The sequence below is a fragment of the Oenanthe melanoleuca genome, chromosome 7 (assembly GCF_029582105.1).
Source record: "Oenanthe melanoleuca isolate GR-GAL-2019-014 chromosome 7, OMel1.0, whole genome shotgun sequence".
Lineage (NCBI taxonomy): Eukaryota > Metazoa > Chordata > Aves > Passeriformes > Muscicapidae > Oenanthe > Oenanthe melanoleuca.
This window is the reverse complement of record NC_079341.1, coordinates 32151458-32163576: the sequence shown is the minus strand read 5'-3', so window position 1 is coordinate 32163576 and position 12119 is coordinate 32151458. Positions and strand designations below refer to the sequence as shown.

Genomic DNA, 12119 nt, shown 5'->3' with positions numbered 1-12119 from the left:
AAGTGTGTATTTACCATATTTATTTAAGTAAACAAACTTATTTGAATAAACATGAAGAACTTCTAAATTATAATGCAATTTAGCTAGTGTGTGACAATTTATGAATCAACTAGCAATAAAAATCAATATATATTAAAAAAATCAATAATGCTTTTAAAGACCTACTGTGCCTTCCCTCTGTAGAGCTTAAGCATCTTCATACTGTGTCCTACCAAAAAATTAAATTAACTTCCCAAAAGAAGTTCAAGCTCAATACTAAACCCAGTAAAGAGATTTATCTGAATGTCAGGTTGTGCTGGAATAGACTTAGGAGCAAGGAGAGAAATGAGCCAGTCTTCTGCAATGATCTGCAAAGACAAAAGAGAGCCCAGAACACCACCAGCAAAGCTGCCCAGGGCTCTTCTCTGAGAATGGCATTGTTTTTTTGTCTAGAAAAACCTGTTTTATTACAAAACAGTATCAGTTGTTAAGCATAACCACCTCTAAAACTTTGCAATTTATTAAATCCTTAGGAAGGCATCAGATAGCAGCAGTTCCTGGAACTGCATGAGGGTAATGCTCTGCTGCACCTCCCTAAAGATAACTGATGTTGAAATTCATAAATAATTCAAAAATACTTAGAAAAAACATGATTCATTGCACAATGTGCAACAGAGGCAGATGAAAAGTGACTACTCCCTGCCATTTCCACAAGGAGAGTTTGAGGGTCTGTAGTAAACTTAATCATATTTACAGCAAGTTGAATAAGCAGTTGAATTTCATTCAGGTATTTGTTTCTGTTTTTGATGGATTTGCTGAGTCTGCTTCCACAGACTCCTCATGTTTCCTTGTATTCATGGAGAGTGCTCTGAATCCCAACTGAAGAACTATTTGCATATTGATATTCACACAAGGAAATTATAGCAGAATAGCTGTGTATAATCCAGGCACTTGGCTCCTGGAACAGATATTCTGAATATAAACAGGGTTTAGGGCTCTCTGAAGCCAGGAGAGGCTCCTGTCCCTTTAGGACTACTCTTTATTCTTTGACTCTCATGCCTGCTTACACACACACCCATGTGGATATATTTCTGCAAATAAATATCTGGTCATAAAGTTCAACATTTAAAAAGCAAAAATGCTATTACACCTTTGATTAAGCTTGTTTCGTGATTTGAGAAATTAGAAAAGCACTCTGGAATTAAGGTTGCAGTGATAATGACAGCAATCAAATACCCAAAGGTGCAGTTTTAAACCAAACTCCTGCTCTGAATGTTGTCAGTGCTGTGGCAGAGTCCTTCCCTCCATGAAGCTTCTTGTGGGTTTTGTAGAAGTGCTGCTGCCATTAGTGTAGCTCTTGAGAAGAGGCTGGTGGTCTCTTTCATGGGTTACTGTGTTAATAGCTGACATTTATTAACTCTCCCATCCTAATTGGGTCCTTTCAGATGCTCAGCCAACTGGTCAGGCACACAGTGTGAGAGGCCAGCTCCCAAAAGCAGCAAGTCTGACAACATCAGTACCAGTAAGTACTTCCAAAAACTGCTGGAACGTGTCAAATTTGGATCACTTTAGAAATCTGAGCCTTGTGCTACTTTAAAATGTGATTTTGTGTTGTGAAAAATGCTGGTTATTTGTACTTTTTCTTTTAAAAAAACTCCAAAATGTTGATATTTCTCAACTTTCTGGTTGCCATTTGGTGTTGCACAAGGTGATTTGGATGCAGTTCTTGGGCCTTGCACTCCCTGCTCCAAGGGCTAGCTGCACTTTTCTAAAGGAAAGCACATCAAATAAAGCATTTGGCCATATCAGCCCTGTGCAGGGAACTAGTGGGAGACCTCTGACCATTTAAATCCTACTGAAAGCATCAAAAATAGAGCTGTAAGTAGTGCATAACTTTTGTATTGGCCAGCTGCAGAGGGGTGAATTTTACCTACTGTGAAAATCGACCTGAAAGTAAGAATAGCTCCTGCCAAATTTTTTTAAACAGGTCTGTAAGCACAAAAGGATGGCACTGGTGCACTATTGTCAGCTCCACCTGGCCAAGGCTCCCTGCAGAGTGCTGAGTGTGCTGCTCTGCCCTGCTGTACCTGCCTTGCTCACTTTTAGCCCAAGTGGGGCAGCACAGGGAGCTGCTGCTATCCAGGTCAGCTTGGTGCTCAGACAAAACCTTCCCAGCCATCCAACAAGTGACAGAGCACTCACAAGCTGGAAATGGGCAAAAAAGGAGGTGAAATTTGGATCACTGCTTCGTTGTGCAGTTTGGGGAATGGGCTTCTCCTAGACCCCAGGCTGCACCATGGCCACAGGTAGCAACTCATTCCTGGTGGGATGGTTTTTTTCAGAGCTTTTTTCCTGAATGTTTACAAGCCAAGACAAAATTAACTTTTTTTTTTTTTTTTTTTTTTTTTTTTTTTTGGCACCTAAGTAGATATTAATGCAGTTATTTATTAAGTGTTTTCTTAAAAGAGCCTTGTTGTAATATCCTTTACTTGCTGAATCTTCATAAACTGAAGTGAACTTGGGATGCTTCAAGTTTTTATTCAGTACTTCATTTCATGTCTCTGACAACCTGACTTGGCTTTCAGGCAGAAAGCCTTCAGGCAGAATCCAAAGCACTTTTCAATTCTTTATTTAGACTGTGCTTAATGTAGAGCAGACACTGCCAGAAGCTTATTTTTTTTTAATAAATCAATAAATGTTGCCAGTGAAACAACCAGCAATATTTTTGTATTCCACCCGTTAAGGATTGTAATATTAAAGAAAATACATGCCACTCCACACCAGCTTTATGCTGGATTCCTGCTTTTATAACTCCTGTATTTATAGCATCAAATTATTTGTTGCATGTATTACTTTACAAGCAGATACTTAATGTAAGGCAGTACAGTTGGTGACCTTGTTTTTGCAGATAGTCTCATTTCAGTGAAATTATCTGCCAAAATAATGTGAAGCCCATTTTGTTCTTCCTTGTTCCCTCCTCTCCTTTAGCACTGCTGTCTGATCTGTGCACTGTTTTTCTGCTGCATTAAGCATTATTGTAGTTTTTGTGATTGCCTATATCAACATAACAAAATTGTTGGCTCTTGAGCACAATGCAGAAAAATGCAGCAAAATGCAGAAATGCACCAACCATCTAGAAATGAAGATTGCTCACTGCTTTTCATTTTCTCACAAATAAACATAATAGATACCTATAAATGCTAATTAATTATTTAACCAGAGCCAAGCTACTGGATATTTTAAATAAATAACTGTGTGACCTAAGATCCTGGTGGCAGTCAGTGGCTGTGCCATTCCAGCCCAAATTGTTCAGCAATTCCTGATTTTCATGGATGGCTGCTGCAAATGAGGGCAGGGAATTAGTCCAAAGTATATTGATATCCAAAAAGAGGAAACTCCTGGTTTGTTTATAAAAGTACTTGTGTGTGCACTATTATCTGTAATGAAGTTGGGGTTTTTATTGACCAGCATTAAAATCTCAAATTGATGACTGAAGCTCATCACATGAAATTGCATTGTTGGTGTGGGAAATAATTCTCTTTTAATTAATTTAACTGTTTTACAGCTATGAAGCCATGATTATTCAATGTTATTTCCTTCTGTTTTAGGAAGCATAGCAATCATTGTTCCTCTTGTTTTACTGGTGACTTTGATCACGACTCTTGTAATTGGACTATTCCTTTGCAAAAGAAAACGAAGGTGAGAAATTTTACATTGATTTATGAAGAAAAACAAGGAAAAAAAAATAGATCTTTAAAGTATTTGCATCTTTCTGATATACAAAAAATCACTTTATGTGAGGAGAAAAAAGCATAACAAATTACCCAAGACTTGTTTCTGGAGGCAGTGAATCAGTTACATTTTGGTTCTTGCTGGAGCAACCACCTCTGTTATTGATAGTTACATTCCTCATGCAGGAGATAAAAAATTGTAGTTCTTTCCCACTTTGCTCAATCCTGACAAGGCTGTAGAAGTGTTAACTTTATCCAGAGATTTAGAAAACTTAACAGAATGAATCTGTTTCATTGAATACACATACTCAAATTTTGAGTATTGTTTACATCTTTGAGTTGTGTTGATGTTGTATACAGCACTTAAAGTATTTACTGTAGAGTTCCAAACCTTTTCCTCATTACTGTTTCTTTATTACCTTGCACAGGAAGCCAAATTCCAGCACTGAGCAGAGAATGTTTTGTTCTCCTCAATTTGGCTGCCTTAGGGCTGATAATGAGCTTGAGGGTTTGTGTTTGCCTTTTTGACTTTGGGCATTTCTTCCAAGGCCATGTGTGGTGGCCAGGGAAGGCAGGAATGTTTCTGCTGTATGAGACACCTGAGAGAGCTGCTCCCCTTCATGTGTCCAAAAACATAAAGTTGATGGAGATGCAGATTTAGCAAGGGAAGGTAACAAGGACATGGCCCACTAGGGAAGGCAGGGTGGGAATCAGAGAGCAAACCATTTCCTTCAGGCTTGTGCCTGTCCTGCTTGCTGGCCTGGAGCAGCTGTCTTCCTTTCTCCAGGGGCTTGTTACCCCACATCTGAAACCAAGATAATGTCTCTTTGTTAAGTCCTTTAGAAACAAGTGATGAATCTGCTGTTTCTGCAGATGTGGCCCTTTATGAGACTATTTCACTGCTCCAGGCTAAAAGTTACTATGATCTGGCATCACATGCAGCATCTCTCTCCCCTGCAAACTGATACAAACTAGTGAGCATCAAATTTTAAAGCCTTTTTGTAAAGCCTATAAGACAAATACATTTCCTGACCATACTGTTAGTAATGCTGACCCTGCCAGATTCCATGGATGTCATTATGTGCTGCTGCACCTAAAACACCAAGTTTAGTGATAGCCAAATCCTGAAACCAGTTGCTGCTCTGTAAATTATTTAGGTTACTGAGCATCACTTGTTAAATAATAGATTTTCAGTAGAGAAATAGAACTAGCCTCAAAAAAGGCTAAATTATATTTGAAAATGTTTTTAGAGTTATTTTATCTCTTCAGAAAAGACTGACAAGTATTAAAGTAGGTGTAGTTGTTCAACACTAGCATGCTACTGTTAAGTGCCTATTTTAGGAAATATTTTTTCAATGACTTTCTGAAAAATACAGATCATTTAGTATATTGGATTTCAGACATTGACTGCATCTTACTCAGCCAACAAGAGGACTAGACTCTTATCATCCTGGCTGTGACCTCCCTATTATTTCCTTGTAATTCTAGAGAACATATTGCATTGGGAAAAAATTACCCTCTTGAGGTTATTGCTATTGCTCAGGCTGAAATCGCCTCCTTAGCTAAAAGAAATGAATTCAGAAACAGAAACAATTCAACTCAGTCACTTATCTTTACTGATACCTAATTCAAGGTTAAAAATAAGGCTGTGTCTTTTATTAAAGCTTGGAAGAAAATTCAAGTTGAATTTCAAGTTGAACTTCAGTGTTGCAATCACCACTGGCAGGGAGTACAAGCGGAGTGATGAGAAGTTCATACATTTTTAATGCACCATGATGAAACCATTTGCTTGTCCACAGTTTACAGCTGACTTTGGGCAACTGGTTTGAAATAGAAATGAAATGAATTAGCAAGGGGACATGAGTCATGTTCTCTCTGTCTTCATTCCTGCAGGGAATCTGTGATGACTTTGCAAGGCTTTCCTTGGAAGTGAGGGAAATCTGGAAATAACTGGAGGAAGTCAGGTTGTAGACAGCGAGTTAGCAGTTTGTATGGATTCATATCACTACAGCCAAACTGAGAAAAACAATCAAATTCTGCTTCCAGCTTCTGTGAGATCTATATGTAGACTCAGATTGCTTCTTTGCTTGGGAAATTGAAGGATTTTATGATTGTCTCTGCAGGAAATGCTTTTTTATTCTGTTGATCTTAGGGATTAAAAAGGAACAAAACACCCAACGACTTGCTTGAAAGTTCACTGTTTTCTTCTTTCTTTTTTTTTGTATGTTTATGCATTACAGGACAAAAACTATCAGAAGACAACCAATGATAAATGGAGGAATCAATGTAGAAATTGGCAATCCATCATATAACATGTATGAGGTGGGCCATGACCACAGTGAAGGTGGTCTTTTAGCCTCAGATTTTACTCTAAATGCAGAAAAGGTAATTTCTTTTCTCTTTCTAGTGGCAAAGCCATTTCACATCTTGCAAAGGTTTTGTCTTTAAATGTAATGAATAGAAATGTAGAACAATGACATTTAGTTTTAGTTAATGAATATAAAACCAAGTTAGATTTCATTAGAATAAATGTCATGTATATATTAACAGCTGTTTTGTAGTCTGGTGCTGTCTGATGGTCATTTTTCCTAGTGCCTGCATTTTATCAAAATAGAGTTAGAAATTAACTACAAAGTGATTTGGGTTTTTTTTGTCAAGGCAGACGTGTCTATGAGCTGCCAAACCACAATCTGTCCTTTTAGCCTAGAGGCAAATATTTTAAATGGAAATATATTATTGCCCAACCTCTGTCTGAAGCACAAAAGAGTGCATGCATAGATGTGAGATGGACTTATTTCACACATGAAAACTTCCCAAGGCACAAGGAGCTGGGATTCCTGACAGGGCAGACAGATTAAATGTTTGCACAAAGCCAGTGAGCATTATCATTGCCTTGTAAGAGATGCTGTCAGTCCTGCAGCACCACTCCAGTGATGGAAGTGCCTGAGTGATGTGACACGGGCTGAGCAGGGTAATGCCAGGATATCTCTGCCAGAGCTCCCTAATCAGACACACACCAAAGGGCAGCCATCACTCTGTGCTGTTCTGACACAGCAGTCAGGGATTACTGATGGCTCTGGGAATGCCATCCCTGAGTCACACAGGCAGAGCTCAGTGCAGGAGGTAAGCTGAAAATGGAGTTACTCAGAGAGGCTGAGCCAATGCTTATTGTGAAGTCTGGCCCTAATCCTTAGTGGAAAATCGTTGTAAAATGCTGAATTTTACTCTCGTGTTGAATGGAAGAGTTTTTCGTGCTGAGGATTACCTGGAAGGAGGTTTTTCTAAATGCAGATCACTCTAAAATAATGTTCTTAGTTGGTGCACTGTTTACTTAACAGTGTTGATAAGTACACATGGAAAATGCTCTGTGAGCACAGAAACTGAAATTTTCTGTTTATACAGGCCAGATACATAGGGGGAGGGTCCACTGCATTCAAGCTTCCCCACACAGCTCCATCAATCTACCTAAACTCTGACTTGAAAGGACCACTATCAACAGGGGTGAGAAATGATGATCCAAGTCCATTCCATTCCACCACAGCCCCTTTCCAAAGAAAGTCTGTCTGTCATTTTTTGAGTAGAGGCATCTTCTGTTTATTTTTAATTTTGTTTTTCATCTTTTAATGGAATGAAAAATGACAGTAAATAATACATTTTCTACAAAGGGTCTCCCTCTGCATACAAAATTTCATCTGTACTCATCATAGTAATATGGTCTAAAACTACAAATGTGTCTTTGCAGTGGAACAAACAGTAAGCAATATGATGCTTTGTCATAATATTATATAAGCTTAGCATGGCCTTCACAGCCATGTATCCTGAATAGATTTGCAATTTGTATGTAATTACAGGCATTTAGTGAAGTTTATCAAACTGAAAGATTGTCCCAAATAAGGGAAACAAGTGTTTTCTAGAGGAATTTGATGCACATAAAAATTAATAATTTCCTTCAATATTTGCAAAGCATATTTTAATTGTTCAGATTTCAAAGGATTTGTTCATAAAAGAGCTCCTTCTAAAACATTGGATTTTTTACTACAACTTAGTATGAGATTTATACACAACTTTATATACAACTTAGTATAACTTTTGCAAACGTTCAGATTTAAGATACAAAAGGGACATCAACACAACATTTATTTTCATGTGCCTCAATATATCCATCTTTTGTGCCATTCACATTCTTGCATGGTTGTAATATGTTGTATTTGGAAGTTTAATAATTTTTATGGGGTGTGTTTTTTCTGATGGAGCACAGAACCATGGATGATGAAAGCCAGAATATTCACCCATCTTTAACTTTTTCTCTTAAATTCTGGTCACTCCAGCTTCTTTTTGTACCCCACTGTACTGCCTTATACAATCAGTACCACTCAAAGAGGAATCATGAGGCAGACCCTACTATTTTATACAATTTTAATAACTCAATAAGGCACTGCATAGATTCCAAGGGTCTCTGTTCTTTTGTGCTTATCATCCTTAATAATGGTTGTCAATAATGGTTGTCAATGAAGTTTAAAAGTCCTGACAATTGAAATAGAACTATATTTCTGATTTTAATCATGACCACAAAAGTAAAGATCTATGGGGACAGATAGGTAGAATTGAGAGTAGCTTTTCTCTCTCTTTTCTTTTTTTTTTCCCCCATTTTATTAATTAAATAAACGTGGCTCACCTTGTTCTGCCTCCATTCCAGGAAAGTCTGGACCACAAGGCAATCACTTTTTCATCTGTAATAGATGGGATGGGCAGCTTTTAACTCACAAACTGAGCAGCTGCTGTAGAGTTGAGCAACAAGGAAAGGAAGAGCTAAGACTAAAGTTATCCTTCATTCCTTGTTTCCCAGGATGTTCTCAGGAAATTTTCAAGTCAAACCCTATTCTGGTTTGGCCAATTCAAAGTTCAGCCACCTCTTATTACACCAAACAAATTAATTTCCCTTTTTTAGAGCTTGTTGGTGTTCCACTCAGTATCTGTGCAAGCAGAGAAGTGGTGATAAATTAGTTATAAAAAGAGAAGGATTTTGACCACAAGATGCTCTTTCCTGTTATAATGGGTAAAAGCTGAACTCTAATTGGATAGCAGAGTTCTTCTGGAGACAATAAAGGCACAAAGTATGAAGGAAGTAGTTGAGACTCAGGGGATTTCCTGTATATACAATGAAGTGCTTTGCAGCATTAAAAATGGACTTATCCTATGCTGGAGTGCCTCTCATTTCAACAGATATTTTTCATTACAGTCCAAACCACCAAAATTGCTGAGGAAAAACCTCTCAATTTGTAACTACTATGATATTTTAACAGTTATGCTGGTTTATTATTAAAGTTTAATTTACATGACAAAAGTCTTGAATTTTTGGTCAAATCATGTTGTGTATTTGGGCCACAGAATTCGAAAACATGGTCAGCTATTGATGGGATGCTGATGTCTTAGAACAGGTAATACATGGAAACTGTTGGCTGCAGTTTTCTACTGTTAAACTTGTCACATGGTCTCACAGTGCACCTTCTCTATAAACTCCTTCATATCTATTCTGAAACCTTCCAGTGTAATAAGGTGGACAAGTCAACCTCAGAGACATTTTTTCAAGGCTTTTCATTTAATTTTCGTTGATGTTTTTATGGTTTTAATATCATAATATGCTGCATGTCATGCCATTGGTTACTTTAATAGCATGTCTCATCATAAATTTAATTTTCAACTTAATTATTAACTCATCATCAGGTTTGCAGACGTCCAGGTATCTATTAAATATGTCCTGTTGTATTTTATGTGTACTTGTTCTTGCTTTAACAAAGCCATTTCCATATCCATAAATGCTGATTTTGATTCAACCTGACTGATCTAATGTTTGCCTAATTTCTCTGCAGCCAACAAATTACGCCAATCCAGTATATGCAAAGTTATACGTGGATGGACAAAACTGTCGAAACTCCTTAGCAAGTGTTGATGAAAGAAGAGAACTTCTTCCAAAGAAAATAGATATTGGGATAAGGGAGACTGTGGCATAATCTGCTGTTACCTTTTATACTCTGTATAAATGTATAAAATATAAGGATTACTTTTCTATGTACCAACAGTATTATAATTGTTTTGGCATCAGCATTACCTCTGTTTTTTGTTTGGTTGATTGTTTTCTGGGTTTTTCTTTTGCTGATGACTTTTGACTGACCATTTGTAAGGTATTTTTATGAAAAAGAAACTGCACTACGGTACAATTTACAACAATGCTGCTGAAATAACACACCTTTAAATTTGTTAAAATGGCAAACAACATATTCGTTTGTAGCGTGAAAATGAGCAATCTATTTTCTATGAACTTTTTTGGTTCTACTTAATCGATGAAGATGGTATCTGCACTTTTTCATTATGTAGTCTGGAAGCTGTAGTACAGTGTGTAATTCTGTTTATTTTAAATGGTGAAAGAATGATTGAATGGTCTACTCTCTTCTTTGTGCCCATTAGAACTTCTCTTCAGATCCTGATGAAGCTAGATAACTTTTCACAAACAAACATAACTTGCTTTTAAATTAGCTTTAGGTTGCCAAGAAGTAAACAAGACTATAGAAGTGAAACATCTAATGATCTGCATGAACACAATGATTATGTTTCAGAAATTCAGTGACTGTACATGATATACTAAACATATATACCATGTAAACAAGCTTTGTATTTATTAAAACCTTATAGAACATAGTAAAGATATATCTTGGAAGCTGAAACCTTACTTGCTGTGGGACAAAGCATATGAACTCCAACAGTCCTGTAGGACAGTAGCCACCCTAGAGCACAAGAGGGCATTGCCTACACATGCTGTACATGTTTATTCACTTAATCACACGCAGTTCTTATGGATTAATAACTCCCCAACACACACTGAGCAGCAGGGACAAAGCCAGACCCCAAAACTTTAAGCACACTCAGATGATCACAGCATTCGGTTTTGACAATCACAAAAAAAACCCTCACACCTGTTTAGTGTTGTTAAAGGATTCAAAACACAGCAGTTTCTTTAAATTCAGATGAATTGTGGTATTGTGGAGGTAAAAGGAACCAAGCTGCATATTAGTGAAACCTTAGCAAAGCCCAAGTTTCAGTAGTGTGGGTTCAGCATCAAAGTCCAAGTATCAAAAGTGAAAAGCATCAGTGTCAGTTTCCAGCACTTCTCTGACCTGGCCTGTTTTCTGTTGTTGCTAAGAGGCAAAATCCGACTCACTTTTTTTTAATTTTGATGGAAATAAAGAATACAATTACTTTCAGGTTTGAACTGAATCAAAATATTTTATACATAACTTTAAAGGCACAAAAGACGTATTCACACATACACTGTGGAGGACTCTTCCTTCCTCTGCTAGACATGACTGACTTTTAGCTATCATAATATATTAACCTAACAGATTAAATATGTTTGTGGTTGCTCTTTATTCCCTTTGTACAAGCATTACAAAAATAACTGCTGTTTTATAAGAGATTTTTGTTGTACTATTGTGCATGCATACTACCTATTTCTAAACTTTGCCATATTGGGGCCTTTATAAAACTCTTGATTTATGTAATACTAGTGCAATTTTGCTTGAACAATGTTATGCATATCATAAACTTTTTCAGGTTCTTGTTTAAGTACATTTTTTTAAATTGAACAGTATTTTTCATTTTGGTTATAATAGTCATTTTGCCTATGTTTCTACAATGAAGTGTTAAATACTTTATAAAAAAATTGTTGACTGATTTATTTAAATGAAAATCTACATACTTAATTCAGTGTGTTGACTAATTTTTAAATTTAACTTACAAAATGAAAGCTAAAGAAAGAGCAAATTGAAGCAAAGGAACATTACTTTGTACAAATGGCTAAATCCATTTTCTTAATGAAAATTTTTGCTTTTTATACAAATTCTATTTGAATGTTTTTGCAGCTCTGCACGTGTTTGGATGACTTAGGTGTATAGCTGTATATTAATGTCAATAGAATTTTAAAGCTATTATTTTTTCTATTAAAAAAACTGTATTAAATAGTTTCATACCACACAGCTACGATTCCACAGGTTCTGCCTTTGTTCTGCTGACATCATCAGACATGGATTAGGCCCTTTTTTTAAATTTTTTTTCATAATTACAGTTGCTATGAGGTGTAAATAGTTGGACATTTCAGAAACTTTGCCATTCATTTTCTGGCAGAGAATCTCTTCTCTTCAAAACTCAGGTAGATCTAAATTTTATCTGGTGGGTATAGAAGTAAGATGAGTTTAAACCATGAATTCTTACACAGGTCTGTTGTGATGTCTCAGTTTCCCTTCACTAAGACATTTTATTTACTTTACACTTGCTAGAGCATTAATTACTTTTAAATAATAAATTTATTTCCTTATAAATGCACAGTTGATATTAGTGGAACTATCAAATATTAGA

The 12119-nt window shown here is 36.5% G+C and overlaps 1 protein-coding gene across 1 annotated transcript in view; it reads left to right on the top strand.

The window, feature by feature from the left end:
- Positions 1 to 11306, top strand: part of LRP1B (LDL receptor related protein 1B) — a 610286-nt gene extending 598980 nt beyond the window's left edge. The window contains exons 87-91 of the mRNA XM_056496787.1: positions 1425 to 1501; positions 3588 to 3678; positions 5951 to 6095; positions 7113 to 7211; positions 9581 to 11306. Of these exons, the coding sequence (XP_056352762.1) occupies positions 1425 to 1501; positions 3588 to 3678; positions 5951 to 6095; positions 7113 to 7211; positions 9581 to 9721 (553 nt within the window). The 3' untranslated portion in view covers positions 9722 to 11306. The remainder of the gene's footprint in view (positions 1 to 1424; positions 1502 to 3587; positions 3679 to 5950; positions 6096 to 7112; positions 7212 to 9580) is intronic.
- Positions 11307 to 12119: the final 813 nt, after the last annotated feature.